Genomic DNA, 15,426 nt, shown 5'->3' with positions numbered 1-15,426 from the left:
CTGACCTCTAGTGGCACAGCCCGAGCCGAGTGCCGGCCTCCTGTGCTGCTTCAGCCTGGCCCTGCTGTGCCCTGCTCCCGTCCCCTGCTCCCTGCTCCCGTCCCCTGCTCCCTGCTCCCGTCCCCTGCTCCCTTGCTCCCGTCCCCTGCTCCCGTCCCCTGCTCCCGTCCCCTGCTCCCGTCCCCTGCTCCCGTCCCCTGCTCCCGTCCCCTGCTCCCGTCCCCTGCTCCCGTCCCCTGCTCCCGTCCCCCGCTCCCTGCTCCCGTCCCCCGCTCCCTGCTCCCGTCCCCCGCTCCCTGCTCCCGTCCCCCGCTCCCTGCTCCCGTCCCCCGCTCCCTGCTCCCGTCCCCCGCTCCCTGCTCCCGTCCCCTGCTCCCATCCCCTGCTCCTTCCCTGGGCTTTGCACAGAGCCCACGTTTAGGGCAGGAGTGAGCTTGTCTGGCAGTGCTCACTCTCTCACACACGGGTGACTCACTCCTCTCCCAACACCTTATTTTACAGCGTGTTTACAACCAGGATTAATTTCAACCTTTGTTATTTGCTGTTCTTGTTCCTGGGTGATTTATTCCTGGCCCTCGTACAAGAAGCTGTTCCTGTCTAACGAACTCTGGGTGGGTTTTGGGGCTGTGGCAGTTGCTGGTGGCATCTCTTTCTAGTGGTTAAAGGAATTTCCTTTTATTCCTTCTTTTAAACAAAAAGAACAGAGTAATGTAACATCTGGAGAAGTGCCTGAGAAGCTGATGATGTGTCCATGCTGTAATGTCTGTCCCTGTGTTTTGAGTCTCATTCCACTCTTTTGAGGATAGAAAATGTGTCTGTGAAGGGCAGAGCTAAAAGAAAACTCTGAAAGCAGAATTTTTTTTGGCTTTGGTCTTTAAAAACCGAATTCCTCTCTGCAACCAGGCATAAACCCATCAATTATTAATTAAATAGCACACCCTGAATGTAAAAACAAAGCTGTGTGTGTGACAGGTTGACAGTTTGGGGTTTTGTTAGAGCTTCAGGAAAAGTAAATTCTGCTTTTGCAGAAGGTGCACACAGAGATTGCTGAGTGAATTTCCTCTCTTCCTTGTCTAGATGACTCCAAAGCAGAGCCCAGCCATTCCAAAGAGCCTGTTGAGCAGCTGAAGGCTGAGCTGGCTGAGCTCAGGACGCTGGTTGTGGACCAGGCTCAGTGGGAAGGTATGAGGGAGGCAAGTCACAACTACCCCTCATTCACTGTTCCAAAAGCTGCCTGAATAAAGTGTGGCCAGTGCTGGCCAAAGCCACAGCAGGAGTTACTGCCACTGCTCCCTGAAGCTGGCAATCCCTCAGAGCTGATAAATGAATATATATATTTTAATATCTGATGTATTCCCTGTTCTTAATTTGGGGTCTTTGTGACGATCAGCTGGTGCCACACCAGTCTCTGCAGCCCCACTCCTGGGGCTCACCTGCTCACCTGGGCCCCTTTTGGAAAGCTGTTTCCTTTCTGGTGTGAAAAACTCTTCCTGAAGTGTTGGTGACAGTAGTGGGGAAGAAGCCACGCTGCACGTGCTGACCCCTGTGTCCAGCTAACATGTTTTCCTCACTAAACCTTTCCCCAACATCCTCGGCTCTGATCAATTAAAGTGAATCTTCCACTCGTTCTCTTGCTGCTGTGGGGGCTGTAGCTGCTCCGTGCCTGCTGTCCTGGTTCCTCTCTGCCCCTGCTCCCTCCCCACAGATGTGCCAGCACAGATTGCCGTGATTTCAGACAGACTCCGCGGTGTCCTGGGTGACAGCAGTGCTGAGAATGAAGCTGCTCCTTTGAATTCTCCCATTCCTGCCCCCAGGCTGGACCCCTGCCAGCAGAGCGTGAGTACCATCTGGCTTGGGCTGAGGACAGCGGGGCTGGGGAAATGCATCTGCGTGGGAGGTGTGAGAGGCTGCTTTGTCTGCACACAACAGGAAATGCACTTCTTTTGTCTCCCTTGTCCTGCCCTGCACAGACTATTCATGTGTTTTCACCTCCTGGAAGCTGCTGGATGAGGAGATGTGGAGATTGTTCTGGCACAGCAGTCCTGTGATGAGCAAGGCTTCCCTCAGCAGCCTTGTCTGGGTGTTTGTTGTTGCTGGGATCATTCCTGGGCTGTTATGGGCTTAATTTTCCAGTGCCAGTGGATCTGCACAACTTGGAGTGAATCTCATTAACCAGTAACCATTAACCTTGTTTGAATGTCAGGAGACATGATATGTACAAAGCAGAAAACCAGGTCTAGATACCCAGACTGACAAGCAGGAATTAGCAGTGTGGTTTTTATTCCAGGTTTATTCCTGGTTTTCATTTGTGAAGTTTTTTATTTCAGGTTGTTGATCTTCTGCTGACATCATTCTGCCAAACCTTAATAGCTGCTTCCTCTTTTAACCCTCCTGACAGGTAAGATGTGAGTCCAAGAGTAGGGAAATCAGAACTGGTTGATACTCAGAATTGTAACACTTGTCCAGGGATGAGGATGGATTTTGGCTGTTCATTCCCACTGTGCCAGGCTGGTACCTGCAGGCTGCTTCCCTCAGAGCTTCTGCACTCTGAGAACTAATGCACTTTGAAGTATTTGAGTAAATAAAACATGTTTCTCCTCTGTTGTTACTGAACCTTCAGAAAAGTGGCCTTTGGCTCTGCTTGGTGCTCTGTGACAAGGTTTAAACACAACATGCTTGGGCAGGTGTTTGCAGCTCAGTGGTGGGGATGGCAAGGAAGTAAATCCTTCCTGTCCTGGAATTGCTTCCCCCTGTGAGGGACTCCTTTGATTCTGGCCTGGCTGAGGAGGCAGAGGCAGCACTGCTGTGCCCCTGTGAGAACTGCTGATGGCCACGTTCTTGGTGGTGTAGCAGAGTCTGTAAGCATTATGGGCAACATGTCAGTGGAAAATCACTTTGTTGGCAAACAGCAGCGTGCTGAGGAGCTGGCTGGGATCCCAACTGCTGGGGCTGCTCTCCAGAGGGCAGCCTGCTTTGGCAGCCACAGCATCCTTCCCTCTCTTACACTGCTTTGCCCTGGAGCAGATGAATCAGTGCTAAAAACCTGTGCTGGGAAGTGGCTGCCATAAACAAGAGTCCCAGGAAATGGTCTCTGACCCAACTCCCACCAGATCTCCCCTGTGAGCTGGGTGGGAAACTCCCTCCCTCCCTTGTGATACCAAGTCCTTTCTGCTTAGTTTTTGATCCCATTTATTGCTCTGCCTCAGTTTCCCTGGAGCTGGGGCTGTGCCCCAGGCAGCTCCTCCTCCCTTTGCTGTCACCTCAGAGGCCACTTGGGCCTTCTGAGATGAGAACAAGTATTTGGGATATCATCAAATACGTGAGGCAGGGCACTGGGGGGGCCATGTCTGTAGGGATTCTGTGCTCTGGTGCCCCAGAAGTGCCCCTTCCTTGGAGCCTGTGAATGGAATGATAATTGTGGTGTATTTACAGAGGAGGATGGCTCAGCTTCAGGGTGTTTGAGCGTTTTTAATCACCTCTTCCTGCACGTGGTTACATTAAATGAGTCTGTGGTTTCACCTTCTGCAGGCAGGGCCCGTGCCTGTCCCTGTTGGTGAAGATGATGTGTGGACACAGGAATCTCCTACCTGCACTTCTGGCCAGGCTCTGTCAGCTTATTTATCATCAGGTCAGTTTTCCAAGCAGGAATCCGATGGTTATTGTGTGCTGAGGACTGTCCTCCTCCATTTCCTGGGCTGGGGGGCTTGGACCTGCACTGTGGGGGGACTCCACTGGCCTCCAGGCTTCCAAAAATAATCCCATTTTGGTTAAATAGTATGGAGCTGCCTGCAGGAATGTGAATATTTTCCTACAGAAACATTGCTGTGGAAGGTTAATGCATTTTAGAGGCATTTTAACAGAAGCAAAAATGGGCAAGTTTAGGAAAGAGGCAAAAGAAAAATAGTAGAACACTTCATTCCACATCAAATAATTTGGTTGTAAAGATTTAAAAATAAACAGCCCCCCCCAAATCTGGGCAGCAGCACTGCATGGTTTTCTTATTAAAGAATTGTTTGGTTTGTTGTCTCTGCCCTGTGGTATTGCAAGGGTGAAATTAAAAGGCTGACAGACCAAACTGGCTGTCAGAGGAGATGAAAAGCCTTAAGAATCCCAGGTTCTGAATTTACAGCACATTGCTTGGAGTTGCTGTGTTACAGAAACCTCCAGTTCTGCTGCAGGTTGTCTCTCTGCTCAGTTGATGTTGCTGCACTAATTGGTCAGTGGGCAGAAGCAACATTCTGCTGCTTCATTAATTCAGAGTTTTTTCCCTGAGAAAGGTTGTCTTGGTGCAAAAGGAATGTTACAATGATAAAAATGAAGTATTACAATGTTAGAAATGAACTATTAAAATGGTACAAATGAAGTGTTACAATGAGACAAACAAAATGTTAAAATAATTTAAATGAAACATTACAAAGTTAACAAGCAAAATTTCTTTCTTTAATTCCTTATTTATTTTGCCTTTCAGGGTCCTTCCCTGACTGATGCTCACATTTTAGGACTAGCAGCTTTTGTGATCCACTTAAGTGAATGCAGAGCTTTAATTCCTGGAGTGGAAGCCCATTTTGGGGTTTCCCAGCTTGCTCCTGAAAAGGCCCTTTCCATATCTGAGTACTGGACCTGCTTGCTCCTGTGCAGGACAGAGGAGTCCTTTGCCTTCTGCATGAGGTGAGATGGTGCATCCACCTCCTCCTTGCTCCCTCAGCTGAAGGGATGTGGGAATCCTGGGAAAGCTGCCATGGAGGATTTCCAGAGCGTGTGGAGGGGATTGAACCAGCCAGATAATGGAATTCTTTCTTTTTCTCTCTCAGGTTTTGCACAGCAGCAGCAACTTATGTGATGTGCAAGTTTTCATCCTGTTCCCATGAAGATTTTTGTGCCTTGATTCCTCCTGGCCTGGTTAAAAAGGTAAAAAGGAAAAAGCTTTGCCATTATCTGTGAGAAAGTTCAGTCTCAGCCCAATTTCCTACTGCAGGACCTTGTGCAAGTGTAACTTACACCAAGAAAACAATATAAAAATACCTCTTTGTGCCCTCCCCTCTTACCACTTGGTGTATCTGCTGGTTCCACACAGCCAGAGGTGGCTCTGGGCCTGTTTCTGTGACAGCCACATGCAGTGGGTCATCTCTTTGTTCCAGCTGCAGCACCTCGTGCCTCGACTGAGCTTGGAAGCTCGGGGGGTCCTGTGTGAGGAGGATAAAACTGCCCTGCCCTGGAGCTCCCTGTCCTGCCCCTCTCTGAACTACAGAAGAGCCAGCCTGTGCCTGTGGAAGCAAGCACGTTTCCAGGGGCTCCTAAAGGAAAAAGCATTCCAGGTACAAAGCTTTTCCACCCTTTAAATTCACCCTGTAATTCTCACTTTTTAGATCTGCCCTTTGCAACTTCCTTATTGGTGATCAAAAGCTTCTTGTAAGAACTTAATGCCTGAAAGTAAGAGCTAAATGCCTGAAAAGTTGGTCTGGCAGCTGAGTCATGTGGGCTGGGATGTTGCTCAGTGATATTTGTGGATTGTGATGGTGATGATAAGGTAGAAAGAGAAAACCAGAGGTAAAACTGTGTCCTACTTGGAAAAGTTGAGAGCTTGGCAAGCTGTACCATATCAGTAGGAAACTGCTCAGGAGCTGTAGGGCAAAGACCTGCCCATCACCTTGGCTCCTTGCTGTGCTCTCTGTGAGGTGATGGTGAGGCAAATAACTGAAAACCTTTGCTTTTTGCGTGCTTTGTCTAAATACCAGTGTTTCCCTGAGCACCTTGGATTGCATGGCTCTGCCTTGCTGGAAACAGGTCTCATCTCAGCTCTTCTCTTTGTACCACTCTGTGGTGTGTCTGCTTTGGCAGACTCTTTTTTTAACCTCCTTCCTCTAAAACCAGTTTGTACAGGGGAGTTTGTGGTGTTCCTAGAATGACTCCTTGTGCTTCCTCTGTGTTACAACCTCCCTTGGTGCTCACACCAGCCTGTCTGACAGAGGCCTTTGCTCATTTTAGCCTTTGTTTCTAATAACACACATCCATTCTGGTATCTGGGCTTGGAGGTGATGAATGTGTTTGAGTGTGTCAAAGGGGTGGGGGTGTGTGAGGCTTAACAGGCCTTCCACGAATCTTTGAAGGCCAGTGGGGTTTTAGCTTGGATTTCCTGCAAGAGAAACAGCACAGAAACTTCCTTGGGTTGATGTTCCCTGTTTCATGTCTCTTCATCCACACGGGATTGTGTCTGGGATGAAGTGAAGGTGGGTTTGATGTTGGAAAGCAGGTGGCTGTTCTGCACAAGTGACTTCCTTTGCTGTTCTCCCCCATTCTAAATCCTTGCTTTTCCCAGCTGTCTTTCAGAGAGTGGCTGCTGATGGAGCTGGAGGTGTGCCCTGACAAGGACATTCTCTCTGCTTCGGAAAGGTGAGAAGGACTCTTGGAAAGAGAATAGTCCACGAGCCTTCCACCCAGATTAGGGCAAAGCACTGATAATCAGGAAGTAAATAAACAGCTGATGCTGCAGGACACAAATGCCTGTTGCCTGCTGTGGTTTGTCCTGTTGCCTGCCATGGTTGGTCCTGAGTTAAGACTGCTGGAATGAGGGGGGGGTTGTTAACTTGAGGAGGGTCAGTTGGACAGGGCTTACACCATCCTGGGCTGGTGGGAGGTGTCCCTGCCCATGGCAGGAGCTGGAACAAGATGAATTTTAAGGTCCTTTCCCACCCAAACCACTCAGGGATTCTGTGAAGCTCACCAACACAGCCTGCATGTGCAGCCCTTCCAAATAACTTGGCACAAAACCTGCTGGTCTCCAGAGCCAAGAGCTGACCAGCATGGGAGGGGTGGGATCTGCTGGAGGACTCCTCATGTCTGCACTTACATGGTGCTTTTGTCTGAGCACACATCATTCACCACACTTGATGTGTGAGCTTCCTTTTGCATCAAGGGAAGGGCACCATTCAAAGAGATTTCCCATCTCCTTTTCCACATTTCAGGCAGGATTTCCATTACTGGGCCATCTATCAGCACTATCTCCCTGCACCTTCTGCTGCTGGTGGCTGTGATGGAGACCTGGAGAAGGCAAGTGCAGTCATCATCAGTGCCCTCCTGGATTCCTCACACAGGTACTCTGTGGCATGACTTCCATTTCTCATGACCTTGAAGCTGTGAAGTGGGAGCTTGTCCCTTCCATGGGGCTGTGGGAGGTGTTGCCTTCTGGTCTGGCTGGAAGTGGGAGCTGGGAGGTGGCCCTGAGTGACTCACCAGCCTTTGCATAAGCATCTTGCTGTGGGTGACAGAGGTCTGGGGCTGCAGCCACAGAGAGGCCCTGTCTGACTGTCTCTTTTTAAGTTGACTTTGTACTCAGATTTGTTTGGCCAGACAAGCATCAATTCCCTGGGGGAGTGGCTGGAGCTGGAAAATGAGGAGGGAGGTTAGGGGAGAGCTGCTGTCTCAGCTACAGCTTATTTAAGGCACATTAATGTTTGAGCTCTGTGTTCATCTGACTGTGTTTGAAGTGTGCTGTCCCCTGGGCTAACAGGGCTGGTGACCTGCTGTGTCCCTTCATTTCAGGCTGGACCTGGGGGGCTGTGGCCGGTCAAAGGTGTCACTCAGCCCTGAGATTCTCTGCAGGCTGCAGGTGATTTTGAACTGTCATGTGTTATCTGGGTGTTCAGCCCTTTACCTTGACCAAAGAATCCCCTCACACCTCGATGTTTGTGAGGCTGCATATGTGAGCAGTGGGGTGGGGATTGAGGGAGGGTTTTATTGATCTCTGTGTTAATTCATAGAAACAAAGAGGGTTTTGGTGCAGGCTGGTGTGTAGCCCTGACTGTTTCCCCCACACCTGCTCAGGAGCTGGTGCTGGTGCTGGGCTGCAGGAGAAAGCTGCTTCCCAGCTGCTCTGCTGCCCAGAGACACTTCCTGTTTGAGATTCTCCAGGGAAGGCTGAGAGACAGAAAGCATGGATCTGCCTTGGGAGAGCAGCTGTGGAGGCAGCAGGAGCTGCTGCTGCACAGAAGGTAAGTGCAGGTCTGAGCAGCTGGGAATAACTCCAACAACACTGCTGCTCAGAGCAGGGCAGTGTGTGGTGTGTCCTCCCCTCTGATTCCACAGCAAGTGACAGCCACACTGTGCCATGGTGACAGTTGTGCAAGGGACACTTATCCCTGGGATTCACCTCAACTGACTTCATTTCATGTGCCATCTTTGGCTACCTGTTGCCCCTCCTAGTAGACTGAATTTCAAAGACCACACATCTTCATGGAGAGGCTGATTCTTCTCCTGACAGTAACCTCAGCTTTCCATTCTTCCCTGCCCAAGGATTCTGGTTGGACTCCCTGCAGCTGCTCTGATCACCACGTGTCAGAAAGGAAGGAAAACAGTGTTGGACTGTGAAGACTTTTTTGGTTTTGTGAACACAGAGCTGGTATGTGTCATGAGTCAAACAGTGGTTCCTTGTTGGTAAATGCTCCAAAAACCTTAAACTTGGGTTTAGGGCAGGAGGTTCAGTGCAGCCAAACTGCCCAGAGAAGCTGTGGCTGCCCCATCCCTGGGAGTGCCCAAGGTCAGGCTGGACAGGGCTTGGAGCACCCTGGGCTGGTGGGAGGTGTCCCTGCCCAGGGCAGGGGGTGAAATGAGATGTCCTTTAAGGTTCCTTCCAACCCAAATCATTCCATGATTCTGACTTTTGAGTTTGAAATTGTGGTGGCATTTTACACTATTGAGAGTGACTCCTTGGGAGCCACCTGCTCTTTTTTGGTGAGATGGGTTAGGGACCAACCTCAGGTGTTCCTGTGGAGGCCTGGAAGGGGCTGAGCATGAGCCCTTCTCCAATCTCTCTGTCATGCCATGGCCTTGAACTGATTTGCTGGGAAGTGAGATCCTCTTCATCCTCCCACAAACATACACTGGAGAAACATCCAGAAACATCCCTGCACCTTCCTGGGGGAAGGTCACTTGGCTTGCAGGTCCCTCAAGACACTGCTTTGTGCTCTGAGGAGAGCTGGCTTCTATTTATTCATCCCAACTGGCCTTTCCAGGCCCTCCTGCACAGCCAGAAACCTCCATTCATCCCAAGATTGTTAATCCCTCTGCTGCTGCCACCCCTGGCACGTGGTGGTTGGGGATGCAGGGACTGTGGGGTGGCTTTGTATTGAAACCACGTTCCTGCCATCAGGATTCACAGGGTGATTCTGTGCTGTCTGAGCCCCATTGTGCCAGACACTTCAGAAAATTGTGTTCCAAAGGGAAGGAATGATTTTTTTTGTTTCCCTCCCCTTGTGTTCCCACAGAAGAATGTCTGTTCCAGAGGGTACTCGCTCTCCTACGACATCACAGCTCACTTCTTCAGGGTAACTGCTGCTTTTGTCACTCTGCCTCACTGGCCCTGCTCAGAGCTTTGATACACGAGGTGTGCCCTTTGTCCCCTTGCTCTGAGAGCTCTTGGTGTAATTCCAAGAAGAGTAGTAATCCAGGAAAACGAGGAGAGGTAGCAGGAGGATGTGGTGGTAGAGGTGAATTGTAATACAATGCAGCAAAGCTGGTGGGGGAAGGAACTGTTGGGCACGTTTCTTTTGCTGAGCCATGCTGACCCCTACAGTTGTCTCTGATTAGTTCACACGGCTCAGGGAGGGACTTGGAGCAGCAGAGAAGTGTGTGTGGAGTCATCCTGTCATTTATGCTCTTTCAGGGCCTGCTTAATGCCAGCCTGGACTGTGAGGAGGCAGCAGAGGGAGTGAACGATGCTCTAACAGCCTGTCAGACCAAATGTCCCCTGGTGCTCCTCTCTGCAGCGGTAACTGTTCTCTGTTTGGCTGAAGAGTGCTGGGAGAAATTCAGCACCAGTTCAGAGCACTTGTTTTAAGTGTTATTTAAGTGTGTGACATTTAGCAGAAACTCTTAATGCCTTTAGGAAATTCCAGAGTGTTTTTGAGCCCTTGGTGTCACTGATCCCAGCTCTGGGCTCCTTGGAGTGTTCCCACAGGGGCTGGTTCAGGTGGGGAGCTGGAGGCTTGTCCTGGTCTCTGATGCACCAAGAGGGGTCTCGTCACATGCCAAGCAACCAAAAAAAAAAACCCACCAGATTTTTTTCTCTGTCCTGTGAGCAGCTCCTTGTGTGCTGTTTTACATGGGGATGGAGGTTTAGTTCCATGTGATGAGTGCTGGCATCCCCCCTGTGGAACAGTTCTTTCCTCCTGACTGGTCCTGCTGGAGGAGTCCCAGGGCACTGTGGTATAAGCACAGTCACAAATGACCCTCTGGGTCACGTCCAGAATGTGAAATTTCTCCCATTTCTGATGTGTTTGTGCACAACTTGGACTTTATAATTATGGAGTGGGGGGAAAACCCTGTTCTCTGAGTACCTGACTGCAACCACCCACCACTAATGCTGCTGATTTCCACCTTTGTTCCCAGCTGTGGTGGCCAAGGCTGGAGCCAGTACTTTGCTCACAGTGGAAGAGACTCTTTGGGACTCCACTTGCAGAGGAACTGGACAGACTGAGGGGCTGGCAGTCCTCAGGTACCAGGTGTGTGTGAGGGCTGGTGTGTGGAGCTGCTGCCCTGGAGAGACCAGAATGCTCACATGGGCTGAGGCTTGCAGGTCAGCTCTACACAGACACCTTTGTAGGGTTTAAACTCAAAATGGGTCATTATAATTCTTTGGTCTGGCCCTGGTGTAATGTGGGTCAGAGTTCTTCCCCACAAGGAAAAGGGAATCTCTGCAGAGGGGCTGGAAGGCAGAGCCCTGGTTAGACAAAGCCTTAGCACAGTGTTGAGTCATTCCCTGGAGCTGCCACACCCTTTGCTCCCTGGATTTGGGGAATCTGGGCTCCTGAAGCTGCTGACTGGCTGTTTGCTTCCCTCCATACCTGTCCTTGTGCTGTTTGTCAGCCCCCTGCAGCTTTTCTCCAAAAGCTGGGAATTCATGTAAGAATCTCCTTGCAGGTTATGGCAGGTGATAATCACATGATGCTTCTGTAGTGTAGAGTTAACTACCTGTCCAACTGCTGATGAAAGAGATTTGGGAATGCTTCTGCCTGTTTCTAGACTTGTTTTCTTAAACTGTCTCCATATAACATCCAACTGCAGGGGAAAAAATGCAGAGAATAATTAGTTTTTTAGGAGCCAGTCACAAACTTGCACCTTTGCCCAAGTCCCTGATTTCCTCCTCATTCCCAGCTGTATTTTTTCCCCTTTTTTTCCTCCAAACCCATGCCATGCTTGTTTTGTTTCCCAGATTCCTGTCTTCAGGAGCTGTTTTCCCTCTGTCTGGCCCTCCTTGGCTCTCAGCTGCCTTCCTCCACAGTGCCATCCTACAGCAGTCCCGCCATGGACGAGGGAGAGAGGCACTGCAGAGACTGGGGACTGATGCAGAGCAGGCAAGGCTGGGTGCATTTTATGTGTCTGCTCTTCCCTACACCTGAAAACCAGAAACAGAAGGTCTTTAACTCAGAAAAGTTGTCCTGAGCTCGTGCTGTATCCCTGGTACTCCCTGTTGGGAAATCTTGGCTGGTGGTTTGCTGATAAAGGCTGTAAATTACCAGGTGCTAAATTCTTATCCTAAAGGCAAAGTTGTGCAAAGATTAAACTTTTAACTCAGACTCTGGCTCCTCTGAAGTCAGGGAGGGCCATTCAACAGTGGCTTTAAAAGCTGAAGCTGGAGAGGGCCCTGCAGAGGTTGGGAGGTCGATCCCTGCCGTGCCAGGATCCCCTTGCCCTCCAACAACGGAGCAGCCCCTGTGGATTTGAGCTCAGGAAACTTGGCTGGAAGGTTAAGGAGATGCAGGAAGTTTGTGAGACAGCAGTGCAGGCATTTTAAGGGCTCTGGGAAACTGTGCTGGGAATCCCAAGGACAGATTTCCTGAGGGTTTCCCCAAGTCTGATTGAGGAAATGCCTCTGCTTTCACCATGGTCAGAACCCTCAGGGCAGGGGAATTCTCTGAAGGGCTCTGCTGAGAAGGAAGCCAGGCTGCTGCCAGGCAGTCCTGTCTGTTGATCTTCCAGAAAAGGTCAGGATTAGAGCACAGGCCCTGTGCTAGGAGGGTCACAGGTGACAGTGCTGAAGCAGAACCCGAGCCAGGTGTTTACTCTGGAGGTTTGTAGCTCCAGGCAGCAGTTACAGGAGCAGCTCCTCTTCCTGTGGGATTGACTCCTGCAGTGTTTGTGCTGGTCTGGAGCCAGAAACTGTTGTCACTGAGCTGATACCAGCATTATACACAGGAAGGAACAGCAGCTTTCACCCCCAGGGTGCTGGGGGGTGCCTGGGAGGGCTGAGGGTAACTGGGGTCCCAGCAGGGCAAACACACAGTGCTTGTGGTTCATCCAGGTCCAGCCTGGGAATGTACCTGGTGAAATGCTATTCCCTGATTGGAAAGGCCAAATTCAGAGTCACCACTGCAGGTAGAACTAACAGGCAGCCTCCTTTCCTTGCAGGTTCTTGTTTCCCTGCTGTTCTTCTCACTCCTGGATCTCATCTCAGCCAAAATAGCACCAAAGGTGAGTTCAGCCTCGAGGGAATTCTCATGACACTGGATGTGTCTGATCAGCTTGGTTTGCTGCCCAAAAACTTTGTACCATCACTGGGAGGGCTGGGAGCTTGTTCTGCCAGGAGGAAGGGATCAGCAACACCCCAGCCAAGCCTGCAGAAAGCCCTTCTGTGCCCATCAGATTAAACCTGTGTTTGCCTCTCGCTGACGTTATCTCCCCTTTCACTACTTTTATTTCTCTTCCTGAATGATTTACTATTTGCAGTTTCCTGTTCAGACTTTACACCTCCCAGGTAGCACAGAAACCTCATATCTCACTCAGCTTTTATGTAGCATTTCACATCTGTCAGGTGATGGTTTCCCTCAGGCTGGAATGTGGTACTTCATGGGAGAAGGGGTGCCCAGTAAGGAGGAACATTAGTTTCCAAATGATTTAATGCTATTAAGTGGAGGAGCAAAGATGACAGGCTGCTTCCAGCTGCTGTCTGCCCTGAGCATCCTCCTGCCTGTGAAGGCTTGTTTCTGTCCCTTTGCTGTCACCTCAGCTTTGAAGTGCAGCCGTTTGTGAAGTCACCTCACAGATTGGATCAGGGAGCTGATTCAAGAGAAAAATAACCATTTGGTCTCAGTCTGCCCGTGGGAGAGTCTGGAGGAAGAGCCAGGGAGGAGAGAAACATCTTGAGCAAACAGAGCTGGGAGGCTGAGCCGAGTAAACTGAGTGATGTAAAAGAAAAATTCCCACCCCACAATAATCCCAGGACATGTTGTCAGTAGAAAGGTTAGAGAGCACAAAACCTGCTGGGGACCATGGTGGGGTGGGAGCAGGATGTGCAGTGAATTGTTGATTGATCCAGCCTGGATGGGCCTTGGAGCAACCTGGGATAGTGGAAGGTGTCCCTGCCCATGGCAGGGGATGGGACTGGATGATATTTAAGGTCCCTTCCAACCCAAACTATTCCATGATGCAGCTTCCCCCTCTCTCACAAATCCCTCTCAGCTGAGCCCCGTAGTGGCCTGGCTGGGTGATGGATGCACTGCCTTGCTCCAGGGCCCAGTTCCCTGGGGGAATCCAGGCTGCCAGGTGAGGGGAATGACCTGGGCTAAATTTTTAATGTCCTTTAACAAAGTACAGTCTTGTGAGGGTTCCTTTCTTCTTTGATGCAACTAAAGCCTAAGACAAATGACCTGTCCTTTCTGACACCCAGGAAGGAGTGGATTTTCAGACATCTCTGGAATGGTCCATGGAGATCTTGCAGTGCCTGGAAGAGAAGGGCACATCCTGGCCACTTCTCTTCCATTCAGCAGAGAGAGGTGAGTCCTGGCCCCAGGGGGTAGAAGGGAGAGGTTTGGTGCTGTTGCTTGGGTCTGAATGTACCTGTGAGAGGAAGCAGCACAAAAACACTTGAGTGAAAGATAAGAATCCTGTTCCTACCCCAGAGTATGGAGACCCAACTGCTGATCAGGAATGGGTTGGTGACTCAGCTGATCATCAGGAATGGGTTGGTGACTCAGCTGATCATCAGGAATGACTGAACTCAGTTTCTGCTGATAGAGAAAACATGAGGGGACAACTCGCTTCTCTTGCTGGTCACAACCCCCTTGCTCCAGTGTTTATTGTGGGCTGGAAGGAAACTGTGCAGCCCCTGTGCTGCTCTGGCAGTGTGATAGGGGAGGCCCACTGAGGGTGCTCAGTGCTCCTCTCTGTCCTCCAGGCCCTGGGACATACCGTGTCCTGCGCGGCGCGGCCTCGGCCCGGCACATCCGGCTCCTGCCCTTTGCATTCTACAGGTAAAGTCCTGCTGGGCTGGGAAGGAGCTGTGAGAGGGGATGTGTTTGCACCTACAGCAGCTGGGAAGGAGGTGACAGCACTTCTGGCCTACAGGCTAAAGAACTTTCCTAGAAGTTTCCCTTCAGCCTTGTGCTCCCAGCAGGGGTGTCCTGGGTGCCTTCCCTTCCTGGGAGGGAACACAACGGTACTTGTGAACCAGACATGGGCAGAGCAGCAGCTGCGATTGGCTGGTGCCTGTGTGTGACTCCCATGGAACCAGAACTAACAGAGCCTGTGTGTGACTCCTCCAGCCTCACCCCTCGCCTCCCCCGGGAGCTGCTCCGGCGGGACCCGCCCTTCCTCTGCACAGCACTCGACCTGTACCTGCAGCTGCTCCGGCTCTTTGTGGAAGGGGAGGTCCTGCCACAGTCTGATCGAGACCCCACAGAACACGTGAGTGAAGCCTGGACTTTCTTCTCTCCTCTCACAGAATCACAGGATGGTTTGAGATGGGAGGGACCTTAAAGCTCATCTCATTCCATCCCTGCCAGGGGCAGGGACACCTTCCAATATCTCAGGTTGCTCCAAGCCCTGTCCAACCTGGCCTTGGGCAATAAATCTAAATCTACCCTTTTTCAGTTTAAAACCCCCTATTCTTTAGACCTTCCCCTGCCACTTGCAGCATCCCTCCTGTTCCCACCTTCCCATCCAGGGCAGAGGGAGCTTGTGCAGGTGCCTTTGCAGGCAGCAGGTTTCTCACTCCCAAGAGCAGAGAGGAGCTGCCAGGACTGCTTCCAAAACCCCAACTCCCCTCCCCTGAGCAATGCAGGCTGGGTGTGGGGTTGTGGCTCCCCGTGCCCTCTGCAGCAGGGACTGGGCTGGGGGTGATGTCTGCCTGGTCTCCATGGCCGTGTCTCTCCCATGTCCTGCAGGATCCCTTGGAGGTGATCTCGCTGGCCCGGCGGTTCCTGCTGGGAGCCCTCCCCCTCTGCCCTGCCCACAGCTTTGGGAACATCCAGCAGGTATGTCAATATTTTCCCTTTTCTCACAGTGTGTGAGTGCTGGGTGTGCTGCTCCTGCTGCCTGCACAGCCTTCCTGGGGCACTGATCCTGCCCTGGTGCTGCAGGTTTGACCTGTGCCAAGCTCCACACTCCCTGACCTGCCTGGGAGTGCTCCCTGCTTCCCTAACTCCCCTGGGAGCA

General features: G+C 51.1%; 1 protein-coding gene across 2 annotated transcripts in view; it reads left to right on the top strand.

Annotated features, from left to right (window-relative positions):
- FANCA (FA complementation group A) overlaps nt 1-15,426 on the top strand; it is a 33,188-nt gene that overhangs the window by 17,254 nt on the left and 508 nt on the right. For both annotated transcript variants that reach the window (XM_071567893.1, XM_071567895.1), the window contains exons 22-42: nt 1,078-1,182; nt 1,706-1,836; nt 2,328-2,398; nt 3,529-3,628; nt 4,469-4,668; nt 4,812-4,908; nt 5,139-5,315; nt 6,317-6,390; nt 6,963-7,091; nt 7,540-7,606; nt 7,822-7,988; nt 8,290-8,395; nt 9,261-9,320; nt 9,659-9,763; nt 10,384-10,496; nt 11,207-11,348; nt 12,403-12,465; nt 13,661-13,766; nt 14,168-14,243; nt 14,535-14,676; nt 15,156-15,245. In XM_071567893.1, the coding sequence (XP_071423994.1) occupies nt 1,078-1,182; nt 1,706-1,836; nt 2,328-2,398; nt 3,529-3,628; nt 4,469-4,668; nt 4,812-4,908; nt 5,139-5,315; nt 6,317-6,390; nt 6,963-7,091; nt 7,540-7,606; nt 7,822-7,988; nt 8,290-8,395; nt 9,261-9,320; nt 9,659-9,763; nt 10,384-10,496; nt 11,207-11,348; nt 12,403-12,465; nt 13,661-13,766; nt 14,168-14,243; nt 14,535-14,676; nt 15,156-15,245 (2,321 nt within the window). The remainder of the gene's footprint in view (nt 1-1,077; nt 1,183-1,705; nt 1,837-2,327; nt 2,399-3,528; nt 3,629-4,468; nt 4,669-4,811; nt 4,909-5,138; nt 5,316-6,316; nt 6,391-6,962; nt 7,092-7,539; nt 7,607-7,821; nt 7,989-8,289; nt 8,396-9,260; nt 9,321-9,658; nt 9,764-10,383; nt 10,497-11,206; nt 11,349-12,402; nt 12,466-13,660; nt 13,767-14,167; nt 14,244-14,534; nt 14,677-15,155; nt 15,246-15,426) is intronic.

The sequence above is a fragment of the Pithys albifrons genome, chromosome 12 (assembly GCF_047495875.1).
Source record: "Pithys albifrons albifrons isolate INPA30051 chromosome 12, PitAlb_v1, whole genome shotgun sequence".
Classification (NCBI taxonomy): domain Eukaryota; kingdom Metazoa; phylum Chordata; class Aves; order Passeriformes; family Thamnophilidae; genus Pithys; species Pithys albifrons.
The sequence above is the reverse complement of the archived record's forward strand: the minus strand, read 5'-3'. Positions and strand labels throughout refer to the sequence as shown.